This window comes from Oculina patagonica, chromosome 4, assembly GCF_052425735.1.
Source record: "Oculina patagonica isolate OP01 chromosome 4, crgOcupat, whole genome shotgun sequence".
Taxonomy (NCBI): Eukaryota; Metazoa; Cnidaria; class Anthozoa; order Scleractinia; family Oculinidae; genus Oculina; species Oculina patagonica.
In genome coordinates this window covers 3,251,013-3,264,701 of record NC_135761.1, presented here as the reverse complement: position 1 = coordinate 3,264,701, position 13,689 = coordinate 3,251,013, and the positions used below count along the sequence as shown (strand labels likewise).

Genomic DNA, 13,689 nt, shown 5'->3' with positions numbered 1-13,689 from the left:
GATGAAGTCATTTCGGGAGAGTGTTCATGAGAGCAGGAGAGATAATTTTTAATTTAAGACGGATAATTCATCGGCTATAAAATTACAAACTAGCTAAAATACAAAATTACTGTACGAAAGCTGCTTTTCACGAATGCCATCCCTTAGAGTACTTGCATGATTATGGCTTTAAATTTCCCAACAGACTCTGCTTGTCTCACGGCACAAGGGAGGCTGTTCCATAGAATGGCGTCACTGTAGCTAAAGCTATTTTTCTAGTAGTTTGTGCGCAGTAATGGAACATGGGATTTATTCTCAGTGTCCCTTATGCTTTACGCGGTTTCTCGTTTTTCAAATCTAGAACATAAATAGCCTGGAGCCAGCCCGTGTAGAGACCTGTAAACCACGAGAAAGGTGTTTTAGCTTTTAGGATTGAGCGCACCAAGAATGTTGGAGTTTTAGGACTTTTAATCCAATATTGAATTTGGGAAACGTTTTAAAAATGCTCCTAAGAATTGGGCATCATAAGTTAATGATCCAACTAGGCAGATATAACAATACGCCCAGACATAATAGGCTCTGCCCGGTCTGTGATTGTAATAAAACCGAAGATGAAATTCATTTTCTCTTTTATTGTTCCAAATATACAACAATAAGAGATAAATTTTACAAGAAAATACAGCCTATCATCTTAAACGTCAGCCGGCTACCAGTGCCTGACTTGATTTTAGAATTAATGAATTCTTCCGATTATTTTGTGACCATGCAATTGATTAAATTTATATCATCTTGTTTTGATTTACGTAACAAAATACTATCAATGTAATTAATTTTATATGTAGTCATTTTTTTTTACTATGTTATTATTTTATTATTTTTATTATTATTATTACTTAATAAGTTTACGCTTTTGCAATATTGTAACAAATTTACAGTCATGCAAATAAAGCTTGTTGTTGTTGACCGGTACCGGACAGGTCCCGTGTGAACAGCCGTTAATGAAAGGAAAGGTCCTGAGTCAACACAAACCTGACCGGAGCCCGTCTCGGAACGGAACCATTTAGCAACGGTGCCTTGTTTAAAAACATGATACGTTGTTGATCGCACAAGCAAAGTGAATATACATTTTGATAGTGTCAATAAACGGTAGATTTTCCTTTCTTTTCTAGCACAACTGTGATTGATAATTGTAATTACAATGCATTTTGTCAACCTTGAGGAATAAAGAAAAAAATACCGTAATTCCTTTATTAACCCCTCCTCGGGAAGAACTAAATTATTTCAAGCACACTAGAGGGAGGGGATCTTATTTGAGAGGGGAAGAGGGCTTATTTAATTTAACGATAAAGCTGGCAGGTTATAAGTTGTATATAGGTTGTTTATAAGCAGATAAGTTCACCACTCGTCTTTTAGTGTGAATGCACGGTATTACACACTGATGTTTTCTGATTTGATTATGGAGAAAAAAGGGGGATTGAGGGCAGTAAGCCCCGTTTACGCATGCGATTTTTGTCGCACCAAAGTTAGTCAAGTTTTGAACAAGTTCGAAACTCCTGCGATATCACGGCGACAAAATCGCCATGAAATCGCCGCTAGTTTACACGCGTGTTAGCTAGTGGCGACTTTATGGCGATATTTTCTCACCGTGATATCGGAGGAGTTTTAAGCCTGTTCGAAACTTGAGTAACTTCGGCGCGACAAAATTAAATTTGCATGCGTAAACGGGACTTTAAAGAGACGGGGCTTAATAAATCCACTCTTTTAAAAAGTGGAGCCAGGGAGCCCATGGGGAACTTATCAGAGAAGGGGGGGCCGAAAGGCTTTACTTGTAGAGGACATACGGTAAGCACAAGAAAACATTATCATTCACGGGGTGATTAACGATAGAAATACGCGATATTTTACCTATTTATATAATAAATATATATTTTCAGTGTGGTTTACCCGTAGAACAGGATTGGAAATAACTTTTGACTAATCAGCGCGCGTATCATCTTCATTTATTGAATAATAATGACTTAATTTAATAATAGCATTTGGCAACAGTTCAAAACTTATCTACATCAAACATTTTAAAAGTTCTTCGTTCGGTTGAAGAGAAATCAGTTTTTACACAGTAGGGTCTGGATTAATTAGAAAGTACCTTCTAATACAAAAAATCGTTTCCGTTAATCAAACATTCCTCAGAAAGATGCTAAAAGTCATTAAACGTAGGTTTAGTTACATTTGATGGTCATTTGATTTATTTAAACTGGAAAACTACTTCAAGAATTCAATTTTTTTTGAAACTACCATGTTTATTACAAAATTCAGACGTTGTTTTTTTAGTAACGTGACTGATAGCTACTAGAATTCCTATCAAACTCGTTATTATCTATTTAACTCGCTATTTTCAAACGGAAACATGAAGCTGAAACAGTTCGATCAGAAATCCACTGGTCTTATTTTCATCTCAGTCCTCTTCAGGGAGTATTCCTTTCCCTTCCAGGCATACCAGTTCACACCATCACTGCTGGGGGAGGGATTGATGTGACGATAGATTCCATTCAGGTTGGAGTCGTGACAGCTGTTGTACCACCAGGCTCCGGGATGCAGCCTGGCACATTGGTACACACCATGGTTATCATTGTCCTGATCTTGCGTGCTAAATAGTTGACCACGGTGATAAGAGAGAGAGTCGCCAGCGGTTCCTGAGACATTTAATCAAGAAATAACCAACCATGTTTTATTAGCCTGTGGTCATCCGTCCGCTCTCCTCAAAATTTTTGTTGAGGGAAATGGGCAGCTGTATACAGGCTATACTACCATTTATATGCAGTAGCGAAAAGGTCCTAACTCAAAAACAATCTACTTTTTATAATTTAGACCATTCTGTTTGATATGTTGTCCTGTATTTAGCACAATCGTACATAAACATCATCAGTAAACAAGAAAAAATACTAAAAATGTCAATATCAGATGTATGGCTAAAGGCAGAACATAGGTTCTCACCTTAATTTAAGACTAACAACTTATGAATTAAAGCGGCTCGAAAAAAAGCTGTTTTGTACAATAAACGTTTTAAGCAATGTTGGAATTTATCTGTGCATCGGTTTTCCATTCAGATTACACCTCTGAGTTAATTAATATTTACGATCTTTTAGAAAAGTGTGACCGCAGGCTGTTCACCAAGCATCCTCGGAGACCCAGGGGCAGTTTGTGGGGAAGAGAAACGCGAAAAAGCGGGTAAAAAATAGCGCGAAACTGCCAGTTACATAAATCAGCATATAAAAGTTCTATTGACTGAAAGTGCCCCTGGGGAAAGATTCTTACCAGACCAGTTCAAAAAGCTCTCTGAATACTGCCTCGTGATTGGGCAGAAAAATCTTTTGTTTTCCCTTTGTATTATTCTGCCCAATCGACGACCAGCTTGACTTCGGTCCTTTTGTACACAAAAGCCTGAGTGCTAGAATCGCTGCTGCACGCTTTGCACGCGTAGCTAGTCGCGATCGGCCGCTTGACACATCTGCCTGGTTTGTTCGTGAAAAATATACTCTTGTTTGGAAAAGTTTCGCCTCAAACTGTCATCAATCTTTCCGTAAAAGATCTGAAAAACATCCATTTTTATAGCAGTGCAACAAGCTGCATATCGCACACAAACTTTAATAGCTCGCAAGCAGCATTCAAGTGTTACGATTCCTGCGATCGACCACAATCTGAAGAATCCGCCGTTTCTCCGCGGGCATGGCCGTCAAACTTTCGACGTTTTCGACCAGGGGAGGCACTAGCCGAAACTTTTCCTTCCCGAGCAAATTCTCCGCTAAAAAGCAAGACAGATATAGCGAGCGAACTGGCTTTGTGTACATACTTCGTTTGCATGAGAACACAACAAAAGGACCGCAGTCAAGCTGTTCGCCGATTGGGCAGAATAATACAAAGGGAAAACAAAAGATTTTTCTGCCCAATCACGAGGCAGTATTCAGAGAGCTTTTTGAACTGGTCTGGTAAGAATCTTTCCCCAGGGGCACTTTCAGTCAATAGAACTTTTATATGCTGATTTATGTAACTGGCAGTTTCGCACTATTTTTTACCCGCTTTTTCGCGTTTCCCTTGCCCCACTAACTGCCCCTGGGTCTCCGAGGATGTTCACCAAGATCAAGAGCAATGTTGACCATCCATTGTATGCCCTTTTGCCTGAAGTCAAAGAGTCATCCAAGCGGCTAAGATCACAAGCAAGTCAATTACCACGGATTAATACAGAACGTTTTAAGAATAGTTTTTTTAACAGATTAAGGTTCAAATATAATTTAGCCATTTAATAATTTAAGCGATTTTTGTGTGGATTTCCACACATTGTTATGATGCAGTTTTTTCCGATTGGGGGGTCACTTTCCGTAATTCAATTAAGTGCTTACGGAAGGATTCGATAGTGTTCGGAGAATCCGAAGTTTCGGTGAGATGTAATTAGCAGTCAAGGCAGTGAACTATTCAATCAGTATCGAGTAAGTCGCAATTTATTCCTGAATCTAGAAGCGACTTTGTCGCTCAAAAGAGTCGACTTGTGGCAAGTGTAAGGTCTCGACTGTCTCGTAAAAGCGGCGCCGCGAGTTAAGGAATCAACTGCCTAAAAGAGACTTGTTCGCGAAGCTAACAGTCGAAGTGAATTTCCTTTTGAAAAAGAAGAAACTCGTATTTATAGAGGCACAAGTAACTCTCCGTGTTAAAAGGATGAAACTCTTTCAGGAAGGAGGATATTTCTCCGTGTTCAAATGTGGGTCAAATGTGAAAAGGGTGAAACTGCATGTATTTGCAATTGGCGGCAAATAGTAACACCATCGGTTGCCGAAAATACACACAGCATGAATGCGCAATGAGTCATCAAAACAAGTTCGATGATCATGTTGTTTTACATGTCTTGGGCTCAGGAATATAATTCACGTACTCCATTTGGCTCTCAAGTCATGAATGATGTCGAATTCAGAACTGCCCAAAAACATTGTCCTTAAAGTATAAAAATAACACCAAATCGTAAAATTTGCATATTGAAACTGTGGGACAAAATAATTTAATTGTTGGTTGAAATTGAGTCCTTTGCCGCTCCTCAAACCACCGACTCGATAATTAAAGAACAGTGAATATTTCTTGAAGAAAAAAAAATATTACTCTGCCTTTCTAGGCAAGCTACTAAAAAAACTATACATTAGTGAAAGCTTATTGAAACGTACTTTTTCCAGAAAGGTTATAAAACGGCAGCAACGCATTGAATAAAGAAAATAAGTTTATCGAGGAGTTGTTTACACAGGCGATCTGAGACAGTTCACGTGCTTGCACGCAACATTTCTTTTTGAATGAAAATAAGTATCCTTTCTTGTTAGCGGTAAGGGTAGGCTTTTGGTTTCGAAAACTAGCTTTTTTAGGATTTTGGGATTTTATTTCCATGAAAAAATGGCATCTGTCGTAAACTACGTGACGGTGGGGGGGGGGGGGGATATGAACGGGACGGGAAAGTCACGGTCTTTTTCTGAATACACTGATTTTGGTAGTATTTAGGGTGTTTAGGGCAGAACACCGATGTTTTTAGCCGTCAAGGTCTCGTGTTTAGGGTAACATCATTAAAATTAGGATCGGCACATGAAAAGTACGGCGTCTGAATCAAAGCCGTTCCAAAGGCGTTCCACAGGCGAAATTCTCGGCCAAGCCAGGCGGGAAGAACGGGTGAGCCGTTCCAAATTGAAATAGCCGTTCTAATTTGATTCAGACGCCGATCTTTTCATGTACTTAATTCAAAGAATTAGGTTCGGCTCATGAAAAGATCGGCGTCTGAACCGGGCCTAAGTTGTTCACTCGTGAGTCGATATTCCAAATGACTGTCAAGTTAGTGCTTATATGTACAGTGAAATAATTCATAATGGAAGTCCACACATGTACGCATAGCGGACTTTAACTGTTATTACGAGTTTAATGTAACGTTTGTTTTGTATTTTAATAAGCGAAATAAAGACATTTTATTTATTTATTTTATTTATTTCAAGCCACCTTAACCCAAAAATACCCTAAGAAGGTTCTGTGCCCTATGTCATGTATGTACGAAACTTTCTTGGAAGTTATTTCCCGTTCGCATTTCACTTTTAGAAGTGCACTTCTTTTAACAGTCCAACATGAAGAAAGAGCTTTATACCTGAGTAATTGCCGAGGATCAGCTCGTATTTGTCGTTCTCACTCATAACACCAAACATGTTGTACTCGGCATAAGCAGTATTCCCTTCGAAGTCAGCCATGTCTATCCGCAACATGTTGCCATTATCTGTGGTCAGGTGGTAAATTTCTTCCAGCCCGAGCCAAAACTCGCCACTTAGATTGCCGAAGCCATTTTTGTAGTCGCTCCAATATAAAAAAAAATCTACCGACCCGTCCTGCCTCTTCTGAAACACTGTCCATCCCCCTCCGGCTGTTGTTTGGTCACAAAACACATCAAAGGCAGGCAAATTGTCAGGTTTGATTGTGTACACACCGTCTTTTCTTTCACCAGATTTGTAGATGTCAGCACAGTTCTTCAAAGCTGCAGGAGAAAATAAACGATCAAGAAAAGCATGCTTTTAGTACATGTCAAACCAGTGAACAGCGTTTTTCTGACGTGCTCTAATCAGTTACGAAAACTACAGAAATCCTATTGGTGTTCGGCACCGAAACTGAAAATCGCTTGCTGTTTTGCGTCGGAAAAATTTTCCATAAATGATGCCATTGTACCTCTTTGTGTTATCAGGTATTTATAAGAACACCAAGTAGAAGACAATAGTGTTCAGATTAGCAGTGTTGACAATGAACACTGCTAAGAGATGAGATGGGATGAGATGGGATGAGATGAGATGAGATTAGGGCTTTCCACAAGTTGCTTCTGATGACAAAAGTTGCTCGAAAGTTGCTCCAAAAAATTCAAAACGCTGCTTCTAATCAAGATAATTCCTTTTAATATATGCTAATTTCCCTTTGAGGGTTAGATTTGAAAACAAAAAAAGATTTCTAAGCAATTTTATGCAATTTTACAGCAAAAGAAGTATCTAAATAACATATCAAGGGGAAATTTGTAAAATGATGACGTCATGTTTGCTGAGGAGTTTTTGTAATGTTTTAATGCAGAATGAGCCAAAAGTTGCAACGTCTTCAGACGTTTCTCGAAAATCTTCGTCAATCATCGTAAATCTTCGAAAATGTTCGTATGGCCTTTGAACAACACTCGGATAATCTTCGGAGATCTTCGGTCTGGAAATTGCTCAAAATGCAACAAGTTGCTCGAGAGGAAAAAAGTTGCTCGAAACATGAAAAATTGCCAAAAAGTTGCCGAGCAACTTGTGGAAAGCCCTAGATGAGATGAGATGGGATGAGATGAGATGAGATGAGATGAGATGAGATGAGATGAGATGAGATGAAACGATGGAATACTGCGGTTCCTCCTAAGCGAGTAGAGGGACCCCCCCCCCCATCTTAAGTTCAAAAGTAAGTATTTTACAGGATATACCGCCAATAGGCAAAGTTTGACAAATTTCTCAGTGCAGGTTCTATTTCAGTGGAATGACGGACCTCAAACATAGATACTGAACGGCTAGGCCGGCTAGTACAGCTTTGCAGTCAATGCCATTGGTCGACCTGTCTCATTCTCGCAGAAACTCGAGAAGCTAGCATGTTATTCTCTAAATGAGCAGAGTATGCAATACAGTAAAAACCCGCGAGTAAGAACCTATTGTTTTTCAGATTAGCCTTATAAACAGGTTCTTACAAAAATGGTTATTAACACAATTTAGGCTAATTAGGTTCTTAAAAGTTCTTAATTTCTGAGGAAAAAATTTCAATGTCGTTTAATAGAGATTTTGTGGTATTCGGCCTTTTTCTTAATAAGGCTTCTAGGTTACGTATCTCCAAAGATGATCCATAATGTTGACTTATTATATTTTTCCCAAAAGTAAACATATGTAATCAATTTTAGAAAATAAGAACCAGTTTGCAAATTTTAGGTTTTTACTGTACTCAAGCATGCGGCACACGGTTTACAATTATTACACCTGGCATATAGTGAGCTTTACTGGAAAATACTATTTAACCTGAACACGAGCATCCATCTCCGGTAAATCCTTCCTTGCATGTACAACTTGACCATTTTCAAAACTGATCCAACATCATCCAACATGTTGCAACAGGGTGGCCAAACGTGTGCAACATGTTGTGTGCAACAATGTTGCGAGTAGAAATGTTGCATACGTTTGACCGGTCCTTAACAGTATTAGTGCGGTTTGTATTCACATGACGGTCATGGCTAACGATAATGCATTCATTAGGCTGCAGAACAGGGTGTTTGCGAGATAGAGTGCAAAGCGGGAAACACAAACAGTCTGCAAGCCGATATATTTCTAAACATCCACCAAGACATAACCGTAAATACTTTGATTCTATAGAGTAAAGTGAGCCTCTACCTGAACACGAACTTCCATTGCCATAAAATCTTTCCTTGCACGTACAATTATGTCCGCCAAAAGTGTTGGTGCAGTTTGCATTCTCGTCGCATGTATGACTGCCATTGCTGCATTCATCGATATCTACAGTAACAAGAGATACACAAGAGAATAAGTGATACTTAAGAGGCCTTAGTTATCACGGTTGCTTTCATACACTGAAGTAAAGTCAATTTACCTGAACACGAACTTCCATTTCCATAAAATCCTTCCTTGCACGTGCAGTTATGTCCGCCAACAGTGTTGGTGCAGTTTGCGTTCACGTCACAGTCGTGGTTGCCGGTAATGCATTCATCGATATCTGGATAACAACCGATTGAAACAAAAAATACACGTTTAAATCTTTCACATGAAAGAGAGATGCTTTGATACTCAATGAAAAGTCCAGGAGTTTGACTTGAAAAGAAAAAGAAGTCAGTCAACAACAATAACCGCAACACAGCAGAAGTTATACATAACTGGCATTAGAGAGATGACATTAAACATTATCATCGACTAACCTTCTAAGTTCATGTCACAATAAACCCAAACTGCCGTTCCCGTCCCAGTTGGATCCAGCCAGTACTTGCTGCTAATGGTGTCTTTACCTTCGCTTGCCTTTATTTCCTGACACGACTGCGCTGGTAGCTCCGGAATGGAACCCAGAGGAGCTTTGATGAGAATCCGAATTAGAAACAAGAGAAATATATTTAATAATTAAACGGTGGTTTCTATCGGTTAACGCCGTATTTTTACTTGTTTATGCGCGTACTTAAATTTGGGAGCCGAATTTCGCAAGTATTAATTTTCGAGATTGCAAGAAAAATTGGACCAAAAGTGTATTAAATATTGCGAATTTGTCAGTGTTTTATGAATCAGTCGTCAAAGAATAAGGAACTGCTGGAAATATACAAAGGTCTGGCTCAATGTAATCACAAGGAGCCTGCAAACGAAAACATCCGTGACTGTAGTCAGGTTTTTGCCTATTTAACAAGCTGAATCAGATAACTTTACCTTCAAAGGAAAATTATTTACAAATCTTTAACGCTTCGAAATTCAACGGAAAAACAAGTCAGAAAAATAAAAATAAAAATAAAAAAATTTACCTAGCCGAGTGATATGTATTAATCTGAGTACATACCCCTGCCGTTCAAGCGTCTGATGTAAAACCGTGCAGGGTCTGAACGGAAATTCTCGGGTCTTGCCTCCTTGGTGCGATTATTCAGTTCGCACAAGTTTTCCTGTCTGACATAATTATAACTCTGGCAGGTGATTTCTCTTTCGCATTTGACGTCACACTTGTGAGGGGCTGTTACTGACATCTTTTTAAAGACGAAGCCCTTGAGAGCCATGCCAGGTATGTTAACTTCCGTTCTGCATCGATCATCAGCAGTTACGAAGTTCATCAACGAACCGAACAAGAAGAAACAAGGAACCGTCCACAGCATTTTCTCGATCTTTTGTAACTGTATGGAGACAAAAGTGAGCTACTATTAAGGACATTGACGGGAGTAAATTAAAGCAACATGCAAATAGTGAAAAAAGCGATTTAATTTAATATTTTTGTCTCACTAGAAGGAATGGCAATAGATGGTGAATTAGATTCTGAGCTGTATGTTGTCCACCAAGTTAAGAAAACGTTGGTTTGGACACAATATCCATTTTTACTTTGCTAACCGTTAAAGCTTTCTTGAGAGACTTGTTTATGAACGCTAAAATATCTGTTTGATGGTGATAACTTAAGGAATTGAGCGCTGAAACAATTATCGCTTTTCCGTGTTGCAACATTATTCAAGCAACAAATTCCTTGAAAAGTTTGTTTGGGGAGAAAAATTCAAAGAATTGTGCGAAAAAGAAAATCAACCAAAATAATCGTCTCCCTCTACGTAATGTTTCAAGTAAAATAATACATTGAAAAGTCTACTTAGCGACTGAAACCTCAAATAATCGAGAAAAAAACAAATTAATAAAAAGTAATCGTCTTTCTCTGTCTCAATGTTATATAAGGGGAGTGAGAAATCGAGCGGGTGTCTGAAACCCTGTAAATGTATCATGTAACTTTTTTGTAGAAAAGGGCTTTTCCGTCCACGCACCCTTTAGCTGATAAGTTAGATCACTTCCCGAGTAGTTTGTCTCAACCGTTTAATGGTTATGTTGGTGGCTTGCTAGTCTCTATAAAGACTGCACACCGGCGAATTATATTTTCGAAGGCCCGTAAAACATCGTTTCTATGTTGGCTTCTACAATTCAGGTCAATTTTAAAAAAAATTAAAATTAGGGAAAGCGGAAAAACTGTAACAGAAGAATTTCATCCCAGCGAAACATTAAAGAGGTGTCATACTAGTACAAACTTTCGAGGCCTGACTTTTTTGCAAGCATTAGAGTCTGTCCGTAGGCGAGATCTCATTTGTTGTTAGGGGAACTTACTCGCCAGAAGTGAAAAGTGCAGCCAAAAACTAACATTTTGCTGATAAATTTACGTGTGGAAAGAAACTACAAAAAATATATCTTTCTTTAACTTTCTCATTCATAAGTTTGGCTTTTGACATACAGGGATTTATCCGATTTTATGCTTGATTATATGATTTTTTCCCTGATGTCGTGATTCGTAAAAAAGTGGAAGAGCTCCCTTCGCTTTGTATTAATTATTGGCATGATTGTTTTCATGTGCATCCTTCAATCTTTGATCTTTATATCTGATCAATTTGTCTGCGTAAAGTCGGCGTTATTTTAATGATCCTGGTCACACTCACCTTCTGTAGTATCACTTTCATTTTCTTTTATAACCGGGAAAAACAAATAGTAGACGCCTTTGTAATAAAACGCAAAGAACAAAACATATTTCGGAATGACTTGCTAAAATCAGTCTCTTACATTTATAGAAGTACCTGAAGGAGAAAGAGAACAAACAACTTAAATTGGCTATAGTACGACGGAAATGAGACTAGACAGGCTTTTAAATGGCCATTAAAAAGCCTGCCTTTCTTCATTTCCGCTGTACTATAGCTTTGCAATTTAGGTTGTTTGTCTTACACTTTAAGCGACGTCCCTTCGCCAGATCCGGAAAGAAAGTTACCACGAAATTGCTCAAAGCAAATGGTTCTCTGCATTTTCACTTTTTGACATTTCCCTGAAGATGGCCAAGGTTGTTTTAGGTCTTGTGGCTGTCTTAGCTTGTATTGACTGTGGGTAGCGTAGTCGCTAACACATAAAAAAACTTACACCAGCTGCCTTATATAACAAACTATTGATTCATGAAAACCACGTTTAATAACAACAGTTATCTGCCTGATGCGATTGTTTAACTTATTGGCAGACGCAAAGAACGTACGTTCGGCAATGTCTCACTTAAACATGATTTAGTAAATAACATATTGTCAACAGCGCACTGCAAACTGTCAATTTTCTAGATCAGTTTAATCCTAGTCTTCTTTTTAATTTCCCGTCTATACGAGAGAGATGAACTCCTCTGCTTAAAGTACGAGGCTTGTTCCAAAATATCAATCTCACTTGTTAGCTATATCATAGAGCTCGAGGGCATTGACTGCCTTGATAGAACTCTTAATTGTGTATTGAACTGCGGTATCTTACCATGCTCTGAGCATATGTTTCGTTTTGTTCTAAAGACGGCTGTATAAATAAAAGTATTGTGCGGGGTATAAAAAAGGAATAAAGCTCATATTAGGAGCAGAGTTCCCAAGCTGCAGTTTTTTATTTGAGAAAGATAATTGATGTTTTTAGAATGAGCGTTTTGTATTTGTTCCGCCTAGTCAATGCCTTTGACGTTCAGGTCTGGCTATCTCTAAAACGAGTAATGTGGAAACGGGGAGCGAGGAACGGGGAATCTCTAAAAGGAGGAATCTCTAAAACGGGGAATTTCTAAAACGAGGGAATCTCTAAAACGGGGAATCTCTAAAATGAAGGAGTCCCTCACAATAGAATTTGGTCAATCGTTCAAACCACATGCTGCATGGCATCGAGGGTTTGAAAAATCGGGATTCTACCTTAAAGGGCGCATATTGTTGAAGAAAACGAGTGAAGATAGCGAGTGATTATAGGTTTTTTTAGTTTCTCTTGGTTGTTAAATGTGCTCATAACATAGCGATAGAAATGCGTGCTATATCACCTTTATTTTCCGTGTGGTTTACTTGTACCATAGTGAAAAGCTTTTGACCAATCAGCACGCGTGTCATGTTCAGTTACTGTATAATAATGAAATGACAATAGCTAAACTACGTCAATCATTAAATTCTTTCGTTCCAAATGAAGGGAAAACTGTTTTAAACAGTATGGTCTGGATTAACTAGAACGTACAACAAAGGGGAATGGAAGAAGTATAATAAAGGGGAAGTCCATCTCAGGGTACCCCCCCCCCCCAGCATTATGTCGCCGGTACCCATTTAGACACCTGGGTGGAGAGAGGCACTATGAGAGTAAAATGTCTTGCCCAAGAACACAACACAGTGACCCTGGCCAGGCCTCGAACCCGGACCGCTCGACCCGGAGTCTGGCGCACTAACCATTAGGCCATCGCGCCTAATGTACTCAACTTAAGGTCGCGGGGGACACCTTAGGCTCATCATTATGCATTTATTTAAAGCGTATGCACGAAGTACAACGACTGACATCGACAACTTTACGAGATATTTATGACTGGACAAAAATATGGGCGCGTGCGTGTGATTTGTAAAAAATCCCTGTTTCTTTGATATTTTAACCAATTTAAAACAACACTTAGCGATATACGTTCATATAGATTGTAGGAAGTCTGAGCTTATTTTCATTTAAATTTGAATATTTCTGCAACTCAGAGTATAATCACAAAATATTTGGCATAAACAGTCGTGCCCTTTTTAAAAACGCATTGTTCTCACCATAAAAGCGTGGAATATAATTACCATAATTACATCTCTCCTTGGCAAAATGATCGTATTTAGGTCGGGACACCTTCGGAAATCTCAAAGTTTGGAACGTTCCGACAATTTTGTGGCAGAGAATACAGCGCGGATACAGAACTTCATTACTTGCCACTACAGATAGGTAAACTATGAATACTGTAGTGTGTCATAACAGAAGCGGAATTTTAAAAGAGCGCTTTTAGAAAGAGGTAGAAGACATTAAATTCAAATTTGCGCACTTAAACCGCCATAACTTGCTGGAAAACTTTAAATTAAAAAATCCGCTTCTGTTATGACACTCTTGAGGTATTGACTGATTAGCTTTTGACAAGATCACAGTGTGCTGTCTC

General features: G+C 38.7%; 2 protein-coding genes across 2 annotated transcripts in view; both read right to left on the bottom strand.

The window, feature by feature from the left end:
• Positions 1–2,236: 2,236 nt before the first annotated feature.
• The window catches only part of LOC144649152 (uncharacterized), a 49,334-nt gene continuing 37,881 nt past the window's right edge, over positions 2,237–13,689 (bottom strand). The window contains exons 9-12 of the mRNA XM_078508608.1: positions 8,641–8,763; positions 8,424–8,546; positions 6,137–6,517; positions 2,237–2,669 (exon numbers count right to left, since the gene is read on the bottom strand). Coding sequence (XP_078364734.1) covers positions 2,404–2,669; positions 6,137–6,517; positions 8,424–8,546; positions 8,641–8,763 — 893 coding nt within the window. The 3' untranslated portion in view covers positions 2,237–2,403. The remainder of the gene's footprint in view (positions 2,670–6,136; positions 6,518–8,423; positions 8,547–8,640; positions 8,764–13,689) is intronic.
• Positions 8,958–9,903, bottom strand: LOC144649154 (uncharacterized). The gene is made up of 2 exons (XM_078508612.1): positions 9,583–9,903; positions 8,958–9,112 (listed from the first exon to the last, which is right to left on the bottom strand). Exons 1-2 carry the CDS (start codon positions 9,887–9,889, stop codon positions 8,958–8,960), a joined length of 462 nt encoding a protein of 153 aa, XP_078364738.1. The 5' UTR covers positions 9,890–9,903.

Excerpts from the sequence above, each read along its gene's own strand:
- LOC144649154 (XM_078508612.1), bottom strand. The coding sequence starts at position 9,889 with ATGCTGTGGACGGTTCCTTGTTTCTTCTTGTTCGGTTCGTTGATGAAC. Across the intron at positions 9,113-9,582 it reads CAGACGCTTGAACGGCAGGG|CTCCTCTGGGTTCCATTCCG; the intron begins GTATGTACTCAG and ends TTCTCATCAAAG.